The 21938-nt window shown below is 40.7% G+C and overlaps 1 protein-coding gene across 1 annotated transcript in view; it reads right to left on the bottom strand.

The window, feature by feature from the left end:
- Nucleotides 1-15919: 15919 nt before the first annotated feature.
- The window catches only part of LOC126176656 (gamma-glutamyl hydrolase B-like), a 196028-nt gene continuing 190009 nt past the window's right edge, over nt 15920-21938 (bottom strand). The window contains exons 4-7 of the mRNA XM_049923813.1: nt 18357-18377; nt 17421-17530; nt 16123-16351; nt 15920-16038 (exon numbers count right to left, since the gene is read on the bottom strand). Coding sequence (XP_049779770.1) covers nt 15920-16038; nt 16123-16351; nt 17421-17530; nt 18357-18377 — 479 coding nt within the window. The remainder of the gene's footprint in view (nt 16039-16122; nt 16352-17420; nt 17531-18356; nt 18378-21938) is intronic.

Here is a 21938-nt window from a genome sequence, read left to right as displayed (position 1 = left end):
TCCTCAATTTGTGAGCTTCTGTGTTTATTAGATCAAAAAGTCTTATCACAAGTGTTCCATCCAGGTCTTGTAGTCAGCCCAGTTTGTGCCTATTATTATTCTGTACGTAAAGAGAAAATATTTACTACTTTAAGCTTCTGAGAGTTCTTATTCAAGAAGATTTTGTGCTTATATTCAGAATAAGCACCACTAAAAATCTCTGCGTTTTCCTTTGCTGCACTGTATCACATAATTGCTTTTCTTCTGCTGTCATTTTGCAGGATTTCATGACTCTAAATTGAAACTGAGATTATATGTAAAATTGCAACTGTATACACTGCAAATAGCACATTCCTTTGTCTATGGTTGACTCAAGTGTAATAATGAGAGCACTTGCTGTAAAAAAAAAAGCCTTTTTCTGTGAAACACTTCAGCTGTTTTTTTTTTCTTTTTCGTTCCACCCATCAATATTCTCATTCGACATTTAAATTATCAGTTGATGTGTGCCCTCCTGTTCACGTATGCGTGCGCATTCTTTTAGCCTTCAATCCCAAATTACTCTGCTCTGTGGTAAAGAAGTGGGTAAAAAGACAATCTTTTATGGTGTGAATTGATTGTTGGATCCGATATGTGATGATTAGAATGAAAGGGAGAAAAAAGAAACTCGTGTGCAAAAATATGAAAACAATATGAAACTAGTGTTTGGCAAATGAACTGTGTGAATAATGTCAAAAGAAAAGGGGTGGGGTCATGACACAGGGAAATAAAATTCGGGTGCAGATGTAAAATTAAGAGAACGTTGTCTGTGGAGTCTTCATTTAAAAGTCTCAAATAATTTCAAAACTGAATTAAATTTACAAAATGTGGATGTAGTTAAGTCGTGTCCAACGTATTCCATAATTATTAGTCACTTGAAATCCTCCCAATCCCCCCCCCCCCCCCCAAAAAAAAAGGAAAAAATACATACATATAAATAATGAAATGTTGAAACAAAGGTTAAGGAATACAGTATTGCGTACTTGTGCTCTTAGTTGGCCATTTCCTGTCAATTATGTGAATGTTGAATCAAACTTGATCACATTCTATTTCAAGAAGGCTTGCACACAGCAAGAAAGTATTTTTTGAAATAACAAGAAGGTGCATTAACTCAAATTTGAAAAGAGAACTGTTTGCCCTTTTATGCTGAATGCCCATTTTCAAAATTATTTTGTTGGCTTCACCTTTGTACTTGCATTTTATTCTAAGAAACAGAACACCTTTACTTGATTTATATTTGTAAAATGCATTGAGAGATTAACCTCAGTTATGGTATTTTATTTTAGTGTGGTTGTCAGTAATACAGTTATCAAGAATCTAGAAATAATGCTATTGAAATGCAGGACCACATTTTGTTGAACAGTTGAGACCAGTGGTAGCATTGATCTGCCTGAAGTTAATTATGCTTAAAACAGTTATTGAAGAGCTTTTCCCCTCTAAGAACCTGTTTTGTAATTCCTCAGAAGTGGCACATTGGCAGATAAACAAAACACAATTTTTGTTGTTCTTATTAAAGTAATTACAAAGTCGCACAAATAGTCTTTCAAATGTGGTATTTATTTGTATCACAAGAAAACTTTGCTGTATTTGCATTGTTGAATCAATATGGAAATGGGTATAAAATTTTTATTTTCAGGAATTTTAATAACTTTTAGTACAGAGGTACTTACGCGCTTAAAATTCATCGCATTTCTTTTGCTTCTATTTAACATAGTATGCTGTAAATTGTGATTTTTTAACAAACTTCTTCCTTCTGCGAAAAGTACAATAATCTCAGTATTGTTAATAGAAATGGTAAAATAAGCATGCATCATTTTCTTGCAGAATCTTGCCCAAAGATTTTGTCAAATATGAAAATTATCCAATAAATACGCTCTCTCTCTCTCTCTCTCTCTCTCTCTCTCTCTCTCTCTCTCTCTCTCTCTCTCTCTCTCTCTCTCTCTCTCTCTCTCTCTCTGAACTAGTTCCATATTCCAGAAGCCAAACAAAACATTGGTCGTTCATACAGACAACCTGACAGTGTTTGTATGTATTATAGGTTCCTTCAATAATTTGGTTGAAATGATTGGTATTTGTAGAGTTTGCTTGCTTAAAATTCTGTTAGAAATTGGAATACAGGTGATAAGACTGTGGAATTTGGAGACTGCCTTTAGACAACAATGTTAGCCATCTACTGTGAATCCTGGAGATCAAAGATACTGCTACCAGTCTCCTGTAGTTACCATTATGCATGGATTCTCTATTAATAGTGTACCAACCACCATGAACTGCATCAGTAATTGTGAATGGTAAAGCTTAATTTTTGAGTTGCAGACAGGCACATTTAAAAGTAGACTATTAGATATTACACAGTTTCCACAGGCAAAAGAGAAAGAAATGGGTGGACACTGAGTGAGTGACTTAATGGGATGGAAACATTAATAAATGCAAATGACTGTACTGCATGTAGCATGGAAGAGAATCCAGTAGGCAAGTTCAAACAATGGAAAATCCATAATGGAAAAAGAATTGATATGCTTCCAGAATGAATTTTCATTCTACAGCAGAGTGTGTGCTGATTTGAGACTTCATGACAGATCAAAATTGTGTGCCAGACTGGGGCTTGAACCTAGGACCTTTGCCTTTTGTGGGCAAGTGCTCTACCTACTGAGCTATCCAAGCATGAGTCCTGACCTGCTCTAACATGGTGGCTCAGTGTGTTTGGTGAAAGGGTTAGCTGCAATCGGTAATAAAAAAAACTGAGTGAATGGATCAATGATGAACTTGAAAAAGTGTCAGGGACTTCTGCCCCGAACAAATACAATGACCAATAATGAACAAAATGAGATTCAAAACAAAACAACTTTACGCCAGTACCTCATTTCCTAACTTCCAAGAATTTTTTGTGCTTGGATCACACTGTCAGTACAATACTTGAACAGGAAAGCAAAGTTCCTAGGTTCGAGTCCCAGTCTGGCAATGTACCGACTTGACAGAAAATCCTAAGAAGTTCTGGTCTTACGTTAAATCAGTAAGTGGCTCGAAACAGCATATCCAGACACACCAGGATGATGATGGCATTGAAACAGAGGATGACACGCGTAAAGCTGAAATACTAAACACCTTTTTCCGAAATACTAAACACCTTTTTCCAAAGCTGTTTCACAGAGGAAGACCGCACTGCAGTTCCTTCTCTAAATCCTCGCACAAACGAAGAAATGGCTGACATCGAAATAAGTGTCCAAGGAATAGAAAAGCAACTGGAATCACTCAACAGAGGGAAGTCCAGTGGACCTGACGGGATACCAATTCGATTCTACACAGAGTACGCGAAAGAACTTGCCCCCCCCCTTTTAACAGCCGTGTACTGCAAGTCTCTAGAGGAACGGAAGGTTCCAAATGATTGGAAAAGAGCACAGGTAGTCCCAGTCTTCAAGAAGGGTCGTCGAGCAGATGTACAGAACTATAGACCTATATCTCGGACGTCGATCTGTTGTAGAATTTTAGAGCATGTTTTTTTGCTCGCGTATCACGTCGTTTTTGGAAACCCAGAATCTACTCTGTAGGAATCAACATGGATTCCGCAAACATCGATCGTGTGAGACCCAACTCGCTTTATTTGTTCATGAGACCCAGAAAATATTAGATACAAGCTCCCAGGTAGATGCTATTTTTCTTGACTTCCGGAAGGCGTTCGATACAGTTCCGCACTGTCGCCTGATAAACAAAGTAAGAGCCTACGGAATATCAGACCAGCTGTGTGGCTGGATTGAAGAGTTTTTAGCAAACAGAACACAGCATGTTGTTATCAATGGAGAGTCGTCTACAGACGTTAAAGTAACCTCTGGCTTGCCACAGGGGAGTGTTATGGGACTATTGCTTTTCACAATATATATGAATGACCTAGTAGATAGTGTCGGAAGTTCCATGCGGCTTTTCGTGGATGATGCTGTAGTATACAGAGAAGTTGCAGCATTAGAAAATTGTAGCGAAATGCAGGAAGATCTTCAGCAGATAGGCACTTGGTAGTCCATCAACAAAGGAGGTGGCTTACAAAACACTCGTTCAACCTATACTTGAGTATTGCTCATCAGTGTGGGATCCATACCAGATCGGGTTGACGGAGGAGATAGAGAAGATCCAAAGAAGAGCGGCGCATTTCGTCACAGGGTTATTTGGTAACCGTGATAGCGTTATGGAGACGTTTAGTAAACTCAAGTGGCAGACTCTGTAAGAGAGGCGCTCTGCATCGCGGTGTAGCTTGCTCGCCAGGTTTCGAGAGGGTGCATTTCTGGATGAGGTATCGAATATATTGCTTCCCCCTACTTATACCTCCCAAGGAGATCACGAATGTAAAATCAGAGAGATTCGAGCACGCATGGAGGCTTTCAGACAGTCGTTCTTCCCGCGAACCATACACGACTGGAACAGAAAAGGAAGGTAATGACAGTGGCACGTAAAGTGCCCTCCGCCACATACCGTTGGGTGGCTTGCGGAGTATAAATGTAGATGTAGATGTAGAACATGACTGACAAGGAAGGGAAGGAAACAAGTGTGCACTCAGAGTGCATACCGGGAGGAGTCGTTCCAGATGTGGAAAGTGCGATTCAGGATGTCATGAAAACTACAGAGTACAGCCAACTGCTGTTGGTGGCTGATGTTGGTATCAATGACGTGTGTCACTTTGGATCGGAGGAGACTCTCTCTGGTTTCGGGCGGCTAGCGGAAATAGTAAAGACTGCCAGTCTTGCTTGAAAGATGAAAGCGGAGCTCACCATCTGCAACATCATCGATAGAACTGAATGTGGTCCTTTGGTGCAAAGCTGAGTGGAGGGTCAGAATCAGAGGCTCAGGTGGTTCTGTGACTGTGTAGGCTGCAGGTTCCTTGACTTGGGCCATCAGGTGGTGGGTTTCCAGGTTCCACTTAATAGGTCAGGAGTCCACTACACAAAGGAAGTGCCCACACAGGTGGTGGGGGCTCTGTGGAAGGGACTGGGTGGTTTTTTAGGTTATAGGGTATCAGGAAATCACAGAAAGGGCATCCATCTAAAAGTGGCAGGTAAAGCGCACTAAAGTAGTTGTAGCAACAATTAGTCTTGTAGTTATAAACTGTCGTAGCTGTGTTGGGAAAGAACCAGAAATCCATGCCCTAATAGAAAGCACTGAGGCTCAAATAGTTGTAAGTACAGAGAGCTGGCTAAAGACGGAAATAAGTTCAGCCGAAATTTTTTGTGATGACCTAACAGTGTTCTGAAAGGATAGATTACATACAGTTGATGCTGGAGTATTGATAGCTGTGAAATGTAGTCTACCTTGTAGCGAAATTGAAGTAGATAGTTCCTGCAAAGTAGTATGCGTAGAAGTTATACTTGACAACTGGACTAAACTATTAATTGGATCATTTTACAAACCCCCAACTCAGAAGATATGGTTGCTGAACAGCTCAAAGAAAACTTGAGTCTCATTTCAAATAGTTACCCCACTAATACAATTATAGTCATTGGTGCCTTCAATCTACCCTCGATATGCTGGAAAAATTATACATTTAAAGCCGGTGGCAGGCATAAAACGTCATCCAAAATTGTACTGAATGCTTTCTCAGGAAATTATTTTGAGCAATTAGTTTATGAGTGCACTTGAAGTGTAAATGAATGTGAAAGCATACTTGACCTATTATGTATAACCGCTTGCTCACAGAAAGATCTGTACCTAAAGACTGGAAAATTGCTGAAGTCACACCAATACCCCAAAAGGGGAATATGAGTAATCTGCTGAATTACAGGCCCATATCACTAATGTTGATTTGCAGTAGGGTTTTGGGACATATATTGTGTTCAAACATTATGAATTACGTCGTAGAAAATGATTTGATACACAGTCAGCATGGATTCAAAAAATATCGTTCTTGTGAAACACAACTAGCTCTTTATTCTCATGAAGTAACGAGTGCTATCGGCAGGGGATGTCAGATTGATTCCATATTTTTAGATATCCAGAAGGCTTTAGACAACATTCCTCACCAGCGTCTTCTAACCAAACTGCGTGCCTATGGAATATTGTCTCAGCTGTGTGACTGGATTCGTGATTTCCTGTCAGAAAGGTCACAGTTCATAATATAGACAGAAAGTCTTGGAGTAAAAAAGAAGTAATATCCAGTGCTCCCCAAGGAAGTGTTATAGGCCCTCTTATTTCTGATCTATATTAACAACATAGGAGACAATCTGAGTAGCCCTCTTGGATTGTTTGCAGACGACGCTGTCATTTACCATCTTGTAAAGTCATCAGATGACCAAAACGAATTGCAAAATGATTTAGATAAGACCTCCTTATGGTGCGAAAATGGCAATTGACCCTGAAAAAAGAAAAGTGTGAAGTTCTTCACATGAATACTAAAAGAAATCTGTTAAATTTTGATTATGCGATAAGTCACACAAATCTGAAGGCTGTGAATTCTACTAACTGCTTAGGTAATAAAATTACAAATAACCTAAATTGGGACAATCACATAGGTAATGTTGTGGGTAGAGCAAACCAAAAACTGTGATGCATTGGCAGAACACTTGGAAGGTGCAACAGGTCTGCTGAAGAAACTGTTTACAACATGCCTGTATGCCCTATTCTGTAGTACTGCTGTGCTGTGTGTGACCCGCATCAAGTGGGACTGATGGATGTCATCGAAAAAGTTCAAAGACAGGCAGCTCGTTTTGTATTATTGCAAAATAGGAGAGAGAGTGCCACAGATATGATACATGACTTGGAGTGGTAATCGTTAAAACAAAGGCATTTTTTGTTGCGATGGGATCTTCTCATGAAATTTCAATCACCAGTTTTCTCCTCAGATTGCAAAAATGTTCTGTTGGCGCCCACCTACATAGGGAGAAATGATTGTCATGATAAAATAAGAGAAATCAGGGCTCGCACAGAAAAAGTTAAATGCTTGTTTTCCCCGCTCGCTGTTTGAGAGTGGAACGGTAGAGAGACGGCTTGAAGGCGATTCATTGAACCCTCTGCCAGGCAGTTTATTGTAAGTACTGGAAAAATGATTGCTTAACGCCTCTGCATTTAATCTAACCTTATCCTCGTGACCCCCACGTGAGTAATACATAGGGGGGAGTATATTCAAAGGGTCAACATTTCAAGCCTGTTCTTGAAACTTTGCAAATAGGCTAACTTGTGGCCATTGGTGCTGCCCTTCTCTGCATGTATTGAATATACCGGGTTAGTACAGCAGAGTCCCGGTAATCTGAACGTTCGGTTAATCCAAACGTGAAAAATGTTAATCTAAGTATGGAAAACTGTGTGGTAAACAGCTGTACATACACACTATTTTAATTTACACAGTACAATAAACATCTATTAGAAAAATTGGCAAGAAAACATTAGGTTTAAACAATGCATAACAATGAAAGAAAAGCTATCAAACTTACTAAAATACAGTGAACATTTTATACCTACTTGCTGTTGTTGTTGTTGTTGTTGTTGTTGTTGTTGTGGTCTTCAGTCCTGAGACTGATTTGATGCAGCTCTCCATGCTACTCTATCCTGTGCAAGCTCCTTCATCTCCCAGTACCTACTGCAACCTACATAATTCTGAATCTGCTTACTGTATTCATCTCTTGGTCTCCCTCTATGATTTTTACCCTCCACACTGCCCTCCAATGCTAAATTTGTGATCCCTTGATGCCTCAGGACATGTCCGACCAACCAATTCCTTCTTCTAGTCAAGTTGTGCCACAATCTTCTCTTCTCCCCAATCCTATTCAATACCTCCTCATTAGTTACGTGATCTACCCACCTTATCTTCAGCATTCTTCTGTAGCACCACATTTCGAAAGCTTCTATTCTCTTCTTGTCCAAACTAGTTATCGTCCATGTCTCACTTCCATACATGGCTACACTCCATGCAAATACTTTTAGAAACGACTTCCTGACACCTAAATCTATATTCGATGTTAACAAATTTCTCTTCTTGAGAAACGCTTTCCTTGCCATTGCCAGTCTACATTTTATATCCTCTCTACTTCGACCATCATCGGTTATTTTACTCCCTAAATAGCAAAACTCCTTTACTACTTTAAGTGTCTCATTTCCTAATCTAATTCCCTCAGCATCACCTGACTTAATTCGACTACATTCCATTATCCTCGTTTTGTTTGTGTTGATGTTCATCTTATATCCTCCTTTCAAGACACTGTCCATTCCGTTCAACTGCTCTTCCAAGTCCTTTGCTGTCTCTGACAGAATTACAATGTCATCAGCGAACCTTAAAGTTTTTATTTCTTCTCCCTGGATTTTAATACCTACTCCAAATTTTTCTTTTGTTTCCTTTACTGCTTGCTCAATATACAGATTGAATAACATCGGGGAGAGGCTACAACCCTGTCTCACTCCCTTCCCAACCACTGTTTCCCTTTCATGCCCCTCAACTCTTATAACTGCCATCTGGTTTCTGTACAAATTGTAGATAACCTTTCGCTCCCTGTATTTTACCCCTGCCACCTTTAGAATTTGAAAGATAGTATTCCAGTCAACATTGTCAAAAGCTTTCTCTAAGTCTACAAATGCTAGAAATGTAGGTTTACCTTTCCTTAATCTTTCTTCTAAGATAACTCGTAAGGTCAGTATTGCCCCACATGTTCCAACATTTCTACGGAGTCCAAACTGATCTTCCCCTAGGTCGGCTTCAACCAGTTTTTCCATTTGTCTGTAAAGAATTCGCGTTAGTATTTTGCAGCTGTGTCTTATTAAACTGATAGTTCATAATTTTCACATCTGTCAACACCTGCTTTCTTTGGGATTGGAATTATTATATTCTTGAAGTCTGAGGGAATTTAGCCTGTCTCATACATCTTGCTCACCAGATGGTAGAGTTTTGTCAGGACTGGCTCTCCCAAAGCCGTCAGTAGTTCTAATGGAATGTTGTCTACTCCCGGGGCCTTATTTTGACTCGGGTTTTTCAGTGCTCTCTCAAACTCTTCATGCAGTATCGTATCTCCCATTTCATCTTCATCCACATCCTCTTCCATTTCCATAATATTGTCCTCAAGTACATCGCCCTTGTATATACCCTCTATATACTCCTTCCACCTTTCTGCTTTCTCTTCTGTGCTTAGAACTGGGTTTCCATCTGAGCTCTTGATATTCATGCAAGTGGCTCTCTTTTCTCCAAAGGTCTCTTTAATTTTCCTGTAGGCAGTATCTATCTTGCCCCCTAGTGAGATAAGCCTCTACATCCTTACATTTGTCCTCTAGCCATCCCTGCTTAGCCATTTTGCACTTCCTGTCGATCTCATTTTTGAGACGTTTGTATTCCTTTTTGCCTGCTTCATTTACTGCATTTTTATATTTTCTCCTTTCATCAATTAAATTCAATATTGCTTCTGTTACCCGAGGATTTCTATTAGCCCTTGTGTTTTTACCTACTTGATCCTCTGCTGCCTTCACTACTTCATCCCTCAGAGCTACCCATTCTTCTTCTTCTGTATTTCTTTCCCCCATTCCTGTCAATTGTTCCATTATGCTCTCCCTGAAACTCTCTACAATCTCTGGTTTTGTCAGTTTATCCAGGTCCCATCTCCTTAAATTCCCACCTTTGTGGCAGTTTCTTCAGTTTTTATCTACAGTTCATACCCAATAGATTGTGGTCAGATTCCACATCTGCCCCTGGAAATGTCTTACAATTTAAAACCTGGATCCTAAATCTCTGTCTTACCATTATATAATCTATCCGATACCTTCTAGTATCTCCAGGATTCTTCCATGTATACAACCTTCTTTTATGATTCTTGAACCAAGTGTTAGCTATGATTAAGTTATGCTCTGTGCAAAATTCTACCAGGCGGCTTCCTCTTTCATTTCTTAGCCCCAATCCATATTCACCTACTATGTTTCCTTCTCTCCCTTTCCCTACTCTTGAATTCCAGTCACCCATGACTATTAAATTTTCGTCTCCCTTCACTACCTGAATAATTTCTTTTATCTCATCATACATTTCATCAATTTCTTCATCGTCTGCAGAGCTAGTTGGCATATAATCTTGTACTACTGCAGTAGGCATGGGCTTTGTGTCTATCTTGGCCACAGTAATGCGTTCACTATGCTGTTTGTAGTAGCTTACTCACACTCCTATTATTTTATTCATTATTAAACCTACTCCTGCATTACCCCTATTTGATTTTGTATTTATAACCATGTGTTCACCTGACCAAAAGTCTTGTTCCACCTGCCACCGAACTTCACTAATCCCCACTATATCTAACTTTAACCTATCCATTTCCCTTTTTAAATTTCCTAACCTACCTGCCCGATTAAGGGATGTGACATTCCACGCTCTGATCTGTAGAATGCCAGTTTTCTTTCTCCTCATAATGACGTCCTCTTGAGTAGTCCCCACCCGGAGATCTGAATGGGGGGCTATTTTACCTCTGGAATATTTTACCCAAGAGGACGCCATCATCATTTAACCATACAGTAAAGATGCATGCTCTCGGGAAAAATTACGGCTCCAGTTTCCCTTTGCTTTCAGCCGCTTGCAGTACCAGCACAACAAGGCCGTTTTGGTTAATGTTACAAGGCCAGATCAGTCAGTCATCCAGACTGTTGCTCCTGCAACTACTGAAAAGGCTGCTGCCCCTCTTCAGGAACGACACGTTTGTCTGGCCTCTCAACAGATACTCCTCTGTTGTGGTTGCACCTACAGTACGGCCATCTGTATTGCTGAGGCATGCAAGCCTCCCCACCAACGGCAAGGTCCATGGTTTTAGATGACAAAAATTCAGTCATTGTTTTTTGGGATAATGAAGACAGTCTGTTATATGATGCATAGTTGCGCCACCGTCTCATAAACATCAGATCAGCAGGTGTAGCAATGGGCTGTTGCTCCAACTAACGTAGCATGAGGTCAAGGGCTTCTGCTGCGTCACTCTGTGGTACCAATTATTCTCCTTTGTCACTTTCAGGCTCAGTGTCACTTCCTCGTCTTGAGTCAGAGCAGCAACTAAATCAGAACCTTAAGGTTCTCCACACATGCCCCAACCCCTGCCATCCACTCATCTAGGTCTCCACTAGCTTCTTCAAATCCAGGGATTGTCTGTATCATTTGTAGTAGAGTTTCCTCTTAATTTTCAACTAGGTTGTCCTGAAATTCAAGAGATGTCCACAGTTTCCTCCATGATTTTCTCAGAATATTTTCTGAAATATTCTGCCACACCTCAGTGGCCCAATAAACAACATCCTTCAGATTGGTGTTTTTTATTTTATCCACTAAAGGATCAGCATCCTTAAAAATTGTTTTCTGTAAATCAGTTTTAATGTTTGCAGTACGCTATGGTCTATCTGCTGTAGAAGTGGTGTAATATTCGGCAGCAAAAACTTCACCACAATTTCGCCATCACATAATTCCTCAGTGCTGGGGTGAGATGGCATGTTATCAATCAAAAGAACTGCACAGGGAGACAAAAGATTTCCCTTAGAAAACCATTGAACAGAGGGAACAAACTGGCCATGAAACCATTCTTTGAACAGCTTACCATCCATCCACACTTTTTTCTGGTTGCGATAATATAGGGGCAGGGACTTCATGTTGCAGTTTTTAAAAGCTCTGGGCCTAGCATTAAAGACAGCTTATGGTTACCAGCAGCATCGCTGCATGCTAATAATGTCACATGATCTTTGCACATTTTAAAACCAGGAGCATGGTTTTCTGCTTTTGATTCCAGGCTTTTTGTTGGCATTGCCCTAAAATTAAGGTCAGTCTCACCAGCGTTATACATTTGTTGGGGAGAATATGTTCCCTCTCTTACCATTTTTTTCAAACTCACCCAAGTATTCCTTCATTGCATCACAGTCAGAAGAAAGCTTCTCTCCAGTAATTGTTAGCTGACGTATTCCATGACATTTTTTGAAACTGTCCAATCAACCCGTACTCGCACTAAAAGACTCATCACCATTCATTAACTTGTTCAGGTAAACAGCCTTCTCCTCAACCAGTGCTCCACTCAAAGGAGTTCCCCTTTCACTTCCCTATGTAAACCAAAGTACAAGAGCTTCATCCACTTTATAGTACTGGGACTGTTTCAAAGTCTGCTGAATTTCGAGTGTTTTTCCCGAAGATGTTGCACAGGACTGTTCAAGCTTCACTCGGTTCTTCTTCCAATCACAAATGGCTGGTTTACCAACACCCAGTTCCCTTGCCAGTTTAGATACATTCTCACCATTGTCAATCCACTTCAAAGCATTCAGTTTTTCTTGGAGAGTTAACGTTGTATGTTCTGTTTACTTGTGACGAAAGTACGTACACCACTACACCTGAACAAATACTGTGCAACTGTCACGCGTGCCAGTGATCGATAACTAATGTAACCAAGAGCTGTGCAAGCCAACTGGCAGTGCTCTGACCTCAGACACTACGAAGGTCACAACAACAAGGGCAGGGAATGAGCGTGAGCCATTGTTACCACACTTGTTACCATGGTGTACCTACTTATCTGCTTGGTATACTTCATTCTAGAAACTTGTCACCATAATTCCAGCTAAAACAAATAAAATGGTAATCCGAACAAGGTCTGGTCCCAATTAGTTTGGGTTAATGGGACTCTACTGTACTATCTGGTATGGGTCTCATACACTAGAGCAATATTTCAGAATGGTTTGCACAAGTGATTTGTAAGCAGTCTTCTTGCAAGTTCACAGTATTCTATTAGTAATAACTTGTGCAGAAGTATAGATCAATGGATGAGAGAGAGGTGTTTAAAAATATTTTTAACACCGTTAATTAACTTTGTAATGTCTGAGCATTTTCTTAATTATACAATTAGCTCATTTCTGTGAGATGGCAATGTCACAAAAACTGTTAGTAATCTTCATTCCTGCCTTTATATTAATGCTGCTGCTGTTTTAAAGTCATGAGTAGTAATTACTGAGACATTGTGGGAGATGTGGTTCTTAGTATGTATTACTGTATTATTAAAATAGTGCTGTAGGTGCAAGTGCAGTAGCTTTTTTTCCTTCAACATTTTGTTCCAAATTACTTATCTGGCATATTTTCATTCTTTTAACATTTTTATATCTTTGTTGATGAACTTGGCAACAACATACAGAAATGAGGAAATATTAAACACTGTTGTCGCACTACAGATAACAGACAATTAATGAAGGTGTGATACAGTATTATATTTGTATGTGCCAATTGTCACACTTGTATCCTACTAAGGGTCATAATGTTTGCAATGGTTTTAAATATTGCTGTCTCGTAACCTAAATTTTACAGATGTTTGTACGTTTAACAGACACTGACACAAAATTATGAGCATGGAGCTCATTGGTTGTCAATGATTAATAGGTTACCATATTGGAAGCTACTTTAGTCCTAAATATCTTTTGGCAATCATTTTACATTAAATATCTGTAACACTGAAGTATCTTATTTCACATTGTTGCACTCAATGTGATATTGTACTGGAAAGCTTTAAACACATTTGATACATCAGGCACAGCTACTCCACCAACACCTTACTGATAAATACACTCCTGGAAATGGAAAAAAGAACACATTGACACCGGTGTGTCAGACCCACCATACTTGCTCCGGACACTGCGAGAGGGCTGTACAAGCAATGATCACACGCACGGCACAGCGGACACACCAGGAACTGCGGTGTTGGCCGTCGAATGGCGCTAGCTGCGCAGCATTTGTGCACCGCCGCCGTCAGTGTCAGCCAGTTTGCCGTGGCATACGGAGCTCCATCGCAGTCTTTAACACTGGTAGCATGCCGCGACAGCGTGGACGTGAACCGTATGTGCAGTTGACGGACTTTGAGCGAGGGCGTATAGTGGGCATGCGGGAGGCCGGGTGGACGTACCGCCGAATTGCTCAACACGTGGGGCGTGAGGTCTCCACAGTACATCGATGTTGTCGCCAGTGGTCGGCGGAAGGTGCACGTGCCCGTCGACCTGGGACCGGACCGCAGCGACTCACGGATGCACGCCAAGACCGTAGGATCCTATGCAGTGCCGTAGGGGACCGCACCGCCACTTCCCAGCAAATTAGGGACACTGTTGCTCCTGGGGTATCGGCGAGGACCATTCGCAACCGTCTCCATGAAGCTGGGCTACGGTCCCGCACACCGTTAGGCCGTCTTCAGCTCACGCCCCAACATCGTGCAGCCCGCCTCCAGTGGTGTCGCGACAGGCGTGAATGGAGGGACGAATGGAGACGTGTCGTCTTCAGCGATGAGAGTCGCTTCTGCCTTGGTGCCAATGATTGTCGTATGCGTGTTTGGCGCCGTGCAGGTGAGCGCCACAATCAGGACTGCATACGACCGAGGCACACAGGGCCAACACCCGGCATCATGGTGTGGGGAGCGATCTCCTACACTGGCCGTACACCACTGGTGATCATCGCCGGGACACTTAATAGTGCACGGTACATCCAAACCGTCATCGAACCCATCGTTCTACCATTCCTAGACCGGCAAGGGAACGTGCTGTTCCAACAGGACAATGCACGTCCGCATGTATCCCGTGCCACCCAACGTGCTCTAGAAGGTGTAAGTCAACTACCCTGGCCAGCAAGATCTCCGGATCTGTCCCCCATTGAGCATGTTTGGGACTGGATGAAGCGTCGTCTCACGCGGTCTGCACGTCCAGCACAAACGCTGGTCCAACTGAGGCGCCAGGTGGAAATGGCATGGCAAGCCGTTCCACAGGACCACATCCAGCATCTCTAAGATCGTCTCCATGGGAGAATAGCAGCCTGCATTGCTGCGAAAGGTGGATATACACTGTACTAGTGCCGACATTGTGCATGCTCTGTTGCCTGTGTCTATGTGCCTGTGGTTCAGTCAGTGTGATCATGTGATGTATCTGACCCCAGGAATGTGTCAATAAAGTTTCCCCTTCCTGGGACAATGAATTCACGGTGTTCTTATTTCAATTTCCAGGAGTGTAGATGAGAGACCAAGACATTATTCACAACAGTCAGCAATGGATATAGATTTTGAATCCTAGCAGATATATAAAAATTGTTGTTGTTGTTGTGGTCTTCAGTCCTGAGACTGGTTTGATGCAGCTCTCCATGCTACTCTATCCTGTGCAAGCTTCTTCATCTCTCAGTACCTACTGCAACCTACATCCTTCTGAATCTGCTTAGTGTGTTCATCTCTTGGTCTCCCCCTACGATTTTAACCCTCCACGCTGCCCTCCAATACTAAATTGGTGATCCCTTGATGCCTCAGAACATGTCCTTATATTTTCACAAATGAAAGAATGTAATCATTCTTTGACACTGAAATAATGTCATAGATTAACAAAATATAAAATAAAAAAAAATCAATTCAACGAAGTGAAATCATAAGATAAAGGATAAAAAACTAGGAAGTGGTGCTACTAAAATTGTGGGCAGTCATTTACAGTGCTGCTGAGGGCAGCATTTCCAAAATAAGGAGAAAAAGTGTGATCCAATCAGTTTATCTTCTAAGAGATCAGTTTTCATGTATTTGAAGATGCTGTCAAAATGATTAAATTATCTTTATGCCAAATATTGTACAAATTGTTCCCTTTGTTGTTTACACAGAATTACAAAATGTGTGTTTCTTCCTTGTGATATGTACAATTTCTTAGTACTGATGACTGCCTTTCGAGGTAATAATGAAAATTCATGTAAAACCTACAATACATAGTAGTTAAGTGGACTACTACTTAAATTCCTAGTAATTGCAGATTTTATTAGCACTCATGTTCAGTATTCCAGCATTGAACCTATTATCTTTCTTAATATGTATACATAAAAAATTATTAGTTTACTAAAAGTTACTGAAATAGTATCAAATATCAAGTAAAAGAGCTGCAGTTAGCAGTACATCAAATATATAATCGAAACAACGTATCACATGTCTTCACTGCAGCTACTTGAGATTTACATTTCCTTTTAAAGGAAATAAACCTGTTCAAAAACAGATGCTGTTCCTGTATGCTTAATTTCGTAGTTATAAATTAACGAATTTCGTTCAGTTGCACGAGACTGAAAAGAGTGGTTACTCTTCCGTGCTGAAAAAAAGAAAACATTAAAACAGTTTTGGAACAAAGCTTAGTTACTTTTAGCACAATGAATATAATGCAATACCTTCATACCTTCATTAACAAAAAAGTTGCTGAAATACTGCATGGCTTTTATAGCATCTGTAGAGTGAGGGATGTCTCTTTCAGTAGCCCATTCATAAGCATTTTTCTCAGGGTGAAAAATAATTCCATAAAATGGATATTTCCTTGATTCAATGACAGAAACAAATTCCATTCCCTCAACATCGTGGTTCATAGCCAAGATGTGCCACTTATGTAAAATACCATACTCCGTCATGTTCTAGACAATAAACATTCACTGATACTAGACTACATAAAGGCTGCAATTCTATTACGACTACAATACACAATATTTACCTTTTCAGTGACACAGTAATGATGAAAATGTGCGTTGACTGGGTCAGATGACAATATTGTCAAAATATCATCAGGTATTGCTCCAAATAATTGGCTCCTGAAAAAATCTTTCAAAATATTTTATGTTATCTAAAATCCACGTACATTCAGTACTGATTTTTGCTTTGAGATGTAATGTATGTACTATTTTACCGATCATTAGCATACTACTCGGAAAAAAGACAGAAGTAGTGTGTGACTTACATATCACTATGCCTGACAGTGCTTTTTCAGCCACTCCCCTTTGTCACAGGTGACTTCAGTGCACACAGTGTGTTGTGGGGCTCAGCTGCACCATGCCCCAGGGATTAAATAACTGAGCACTTTGTCAGTTCGAAGAGTTTCTGCCTTTTGAACTTTGGTCAGAAGACATGGTTTATACAGGTATAGGGCCATCTTTAACAACTGACCTTTGTTTTTACCCTCCAGATCTTGCAGACTCTGTCCGTTGCAAGTGGCCATAGATTTGCATTCCAGTGGATCCACCTGCGAACTAGGATGGTGATCGGAAGATCGTAAAGATAGTTGCTCCAAAGGGCAAAGCTATTGCAGTACAATCAGTGGGCTGTCTTTGAACAACAGGAATGTGGCCAGGACATATCACCAATTTGCCAGTCTAGCAATGTCCTCAGATGACAGCCTGCTCTTTGGTGGAACAAAGAATGCCACTCAGCAAGTGGCACCAGACACATAGCTTTGTGGAAATTCAAACACCAACTGCAGAAGATTTTCATGTCTTCAGTACTGCAAGATGAGAGATAATAGAATGGAAGATTAACTCCTGAAAGGAATTCATGACTTCCATTAATCAGTCCAATCTGACTATACGAGTTTGGGAAACAATGAGGAAGATTTCAGGCAAGGACGGTACACCCTTAGGATCTTGTTGCAAAACGGGATCTTGGTGGACATCCTAGAGGTGTGGCTCAGGTTCTAGTTGAATATGATTTTACCATCAGAGCGCCAGCTGTACAAACTCCTGAGTTCCAGACATTCTGTCCAGCTGTGGGAATAAGAAGCTCCACTTCTTCTTGTGTAATGAGAAGATCTACAATCATAAATTCTGGATCAGAATCATTATGCAGTGATCTGCCAGTCAGATCTGATTTGATCAGCAGTACCCCATCATTTGCAAGAAGGCAATATCAAATCCCTTATGGAAACCAGGCATGAGTCATACCAACTCTTAACAGTTCACAGACTACAGCCCTTACCAGCTGTGTGGGTAACACACTCAAGCCCATGTCAACTGCCACCTCATCTCAAATCCCAAGTTCACCTGTGCCATGCCCAGTGCAGTTTCAGGTGCTTAAGTTTTCTCACTGACAGTTTAATTCTACTGGAGGTGGCGATACATGTGTCTCCCTGACACCCAAACCATTTAGTCAGTGTGCATTTTGACCTTTAAAAGATGTATGGCACCACTTCAAGGTACAACATCCTTTCCCAACTTCTTGAATAGGGACTATATTGTCATCTGGTGCTTCATATTCAGTCCTTCCTTGAGGACACATGCTTTAGCTTTTGCATTGGTGATACCTTGTCTGATCACTTTGTTCACAAAAACGGGATCCCCAAGACAGTGTACTCAATCTCAAGCTTTTTGCAGTCACTATAAATGGCATCTCCTGTGCAGCTGGAATCCTTTTGAAAAGTTCTTCGTTTGTGGATGATGTTGCAATCTTTTACACATCTTCCAATCTTATGACAATAATCAGCTGAATCAGGTGGCTGGAAATGTGAGTCAGTGAAACTAGTGTTAGGTTTTTCACTAGAGAATACTATTGGTGTCAATTGTAACCAGGCTCATCGCAGTTTTAACCAGCTGGAGCTCAGAATGAGGGATAGTACTTTACATTTTAAGGACTACTATTTGACACAAAATTTACCTGGTTCCTGCGCCTGAACACCTGTGAACAAAAATCATCAAGTCATTGAATATTTTGAAATGCCTCAGTGGCAAGGCATGGGAGAGCCGACAGGTCTCACTTCCTGCAGATATACACGTCATCTGTCAGATTAGATTACAGCACCAAGGTTTATGGATCTCAAAATGCTAGACATCAGATGCTATACACCACAAGGGCATTCAGATATTGACTGGAGACTACAGGCCAGCCCAATTCAAAGTCTATGAATCCGAATTTGGCAGTGTCTTCTTCTGGTTCGACATTGGCATTTAGTGATGTGGTCCACCCTAACAGTGAGCGGCTGTTAAGGAATCAATCCCATGCAAGCAAACCACTCAAGATCCATGCTGCAGATTGTCTCAAGGGTCTGGTTATTTTAGACCTCAGAATAAGCAACTGTGGATGGAACAAACTGCTGCCTTGGCATCTTCAGAGACCCACACAGTACAAGAAAACTTGTACTCAAAGTTACATTTTCACAAATCTGTTTTCTTCGATTTTAAATACATACCATGTTTTATCATTGTGTATACAGAATAATTCCAATAAGGGAATACATTTAGATGCTCAGCTGCTTTCTCTGATAGTATTTTTGAAGTATGTCTTCCAGAAAAATTTACAAATTATAATGTGGACTTACATGGCTCTGTCAAGGAAGCAGAGCAGTTGCAAAGGCATAACAGTACAAAGTTTCTCCTCTTGTTGACTCATTCAGTGTACTACAAGTGGTCCACCACATGTATCCAGTATACTAGTTGATTCACTTCACCTATGACATCTTACTATGAATTCAACACAAACTAGACTTGCATTTGGGAGGACAACTGTTCAATTTCCAGTCTGCCCATCCAGATTTAGGTTTTCCCTAAATCACATAATGCAAATGCAGGGATGGTTCCTCTCAATGGGCACAGCTGATTTCCCTCCCACTCCTTCCCTGACATGAGCTTGTGCTCCATCTCTAAGACTTTGTTGTCCATCTTCCTTTCTTACTTTCCTTTGATCCACCACTCTGTGAAGTTTGTGGTGTGGCACTTTTGTTTCACCATGTCTATGTGTGTTTTATATTGTTTAGCTAGATATCTGTTTACCATCCTTAGCAATGCAACACCAGTGTAACATGAATTTCAAAATTTTGTGAACTGTTTGGTCTCATCCATAAAGTGCCTGGGAGAAAAGGTCAGCATGCTCTGAATGGATAGCTTGCCTGGGCAGATTACCATTTTTATTACTTGATTTTCAGTGTCATAGTTGAGTGTATCATGACAGTACTTGTTTTGTAACGGATAATCAGACTTTAATACATTGTAAGCAACTCCATCTGTGGGGACAAATTCCTCCCCTCCTCCTATGAGAATGGCATTCTGATATTCCATAGCCATATTGTTGAGTGCCCTGCATCTATCATCATTGCCAGCACCTGGATGATATACACCGAAGGGTCAAAGAAACTGGTACACCTGCCTAATATTGCATAAAGCCCCAGCAAGCACGCAGAAGTGCCACAAAATGGCATGACATAAACTCAACTAATGTCTGAAATAGTGATGGAGGGAACTGATGCCTTAATCCTGCAGCACTGTCCATAAATCCATAAGGGTATGAGGGTGGAGACTGAACAGCATGATACAAGACATCCTAGATATGCTCAATAATGTTCTTGTCTGGGGAGTTTGGTGGCCAGCAGAAGTGTTTAAACTCAGAATAGTGTTCCTGGAGCTGTTCTGTAGCAATTCAGGACATGTGGGGTGTTGCGTTGTCCTGCTGGAATTGCCCAAGTCTGTCGGAATGCACATGTACATGTCACCTGCCAGAATCATATCTAGATGTATCAGCAGTCCCATATCAGTCCCACTGCACATGCCCCACATCATTACAGAACCCCCACCATCACAAACATCCCCTGCTGACTTGCAGAGTCCAGCAATTGATGAGTTTGTCTCCATTCCCATACACGTCCATCCACTCAATACAACTTGAAATAATACTTATTCGACCAGACAACATGTTTCCAGTCATCAATAGTTCAATGTTGGTGTTGATGGGTCCAGGTGAGGTGTAAAGCTTTGTGTCGTGCAGCCACCAAGGGTACATGAGTGGGCTTTCAGCTCAGAAAGCCCTTATCAATAATGTTTCTTTGAATGGTTGTTGATGGCCCAGCATTGAAATCTGAAGCAATTTGTGGAAGGGTTGCTCTTCTGTCACATTGAACGATTCTCTTCAGTCGTTGTTGGTCCTGTTCTTGCAGGATCTTTTTCTGGCCGCAGCAGTGTTGGAGATTTGATGTTTTACCAGATTCCTGATATTCATGGTACACTCGTGAAATGGTTATATAGGAAAATCCCTACTTCATCCCTACCTCAGAGATGCTGTGTCCCACCGCTCGTGTGCTAACTATAACACCACGTTCAAGTTCACATACATCTTGATAACCTGCCATTGTAGCAGCAGTTACCGATCTAACAGTTGTTGTCTTATACAGGTGTTGCTGACCACAGTGCTGTATTCTGCCTCTTTACATATCTCTGTATTTGAATATGCATGCCTATACTACTTCTTTGGCATGTTATAAGTATTCTGTCCACATTATACTCTCCAACTACCTGTCTGTATCACAGCTGTTATATACAACAAAGACCTTGCCTACAACATGGACATAAGTGGGTGCCACATGTAAAGTGATAATAGATCCATATCCAAATATGATAATTTTAACAAGGCCTTTTACAAGTCATATGCCACCCTCCCTTTTGTGCAACAGACTGACATCTAACATATTTTAAGAGTCTGATACCTCTTACGTCATTGTTAAACTGTCCTAAAGAAGTATTTGCCTTTATCTCAGAGTAACAGCCTAGAAAGTGGAACCATATCTTATGCTGGAGAATAAAGTAATTTTTGTTATATCCAGAAATCAGCAAAACGTTTCCCTACATGTTCTTGCGTCTTATAAGAGAATACTCTGGCACATGCCCAACCTAAATCTACATGCCCAACATGTATAATGTCTTGGTGTGTACATGTGTAGTAAACATATATAGTTTCAAGAGTTTTAATACTATACATTACATTCATATGGTATATGTGACGAATGCTGACAAGAGCCACAAAGACTGTCATCCTTTTTATTTATTTTATTAGTGTTGACAATTGCTGTGTTCAGCACCTTTAACTACTTAAGGATTGAATCTTTGTGGCTGATTAAAACTGTGTGCCAGGCCGAGAGTTGAACTCGAGACTTTAGCCTTTCACGGGCAAGTGCTCTATCGACTGAGCTACCCAAGTACTACTCATGACCTCACCTAACAGTTTTACTTCTGCCAGTAACTTGTCTCCTACCTACCCAACTCGACACAAGTAATTTTCACTCTGCACCATAGTATGTGCTACTTAACACTTACCTAAGATCTAAATTGCATATGTGGAAATTGTAATAAATAGTATAGTCAGTATGTTATATGGTTTTGTTTAAAAGATGCTGATGTCTAACTAGATAAATCATACAGATTATTCAGTAAAAAAAATTAACTCCTTTAATATGTTACTGATTACAGAGAAAGT

This window comes from Schistocerca cancellata, chromosome 3 (genome assembly GCF_023864275.1).
Source record: "Schistocerca cancellata isolate TAMUIC-IGC-003103 chromosome 3, iqSchCanc2.1, whole genome shotgun sequence".
Taxonomy (NCBI): Eukaryota; Metazoa; Arthropoda; class Insecta; order Orthoptera; family Acrididae; genus Schistocerca; species Schistocerca cancellata.
The sequence above is the reverse complement of the archived record's forward strand: the minus strand, read 5'-3'. Positions and strand labels throughout refer to the sequence as shown.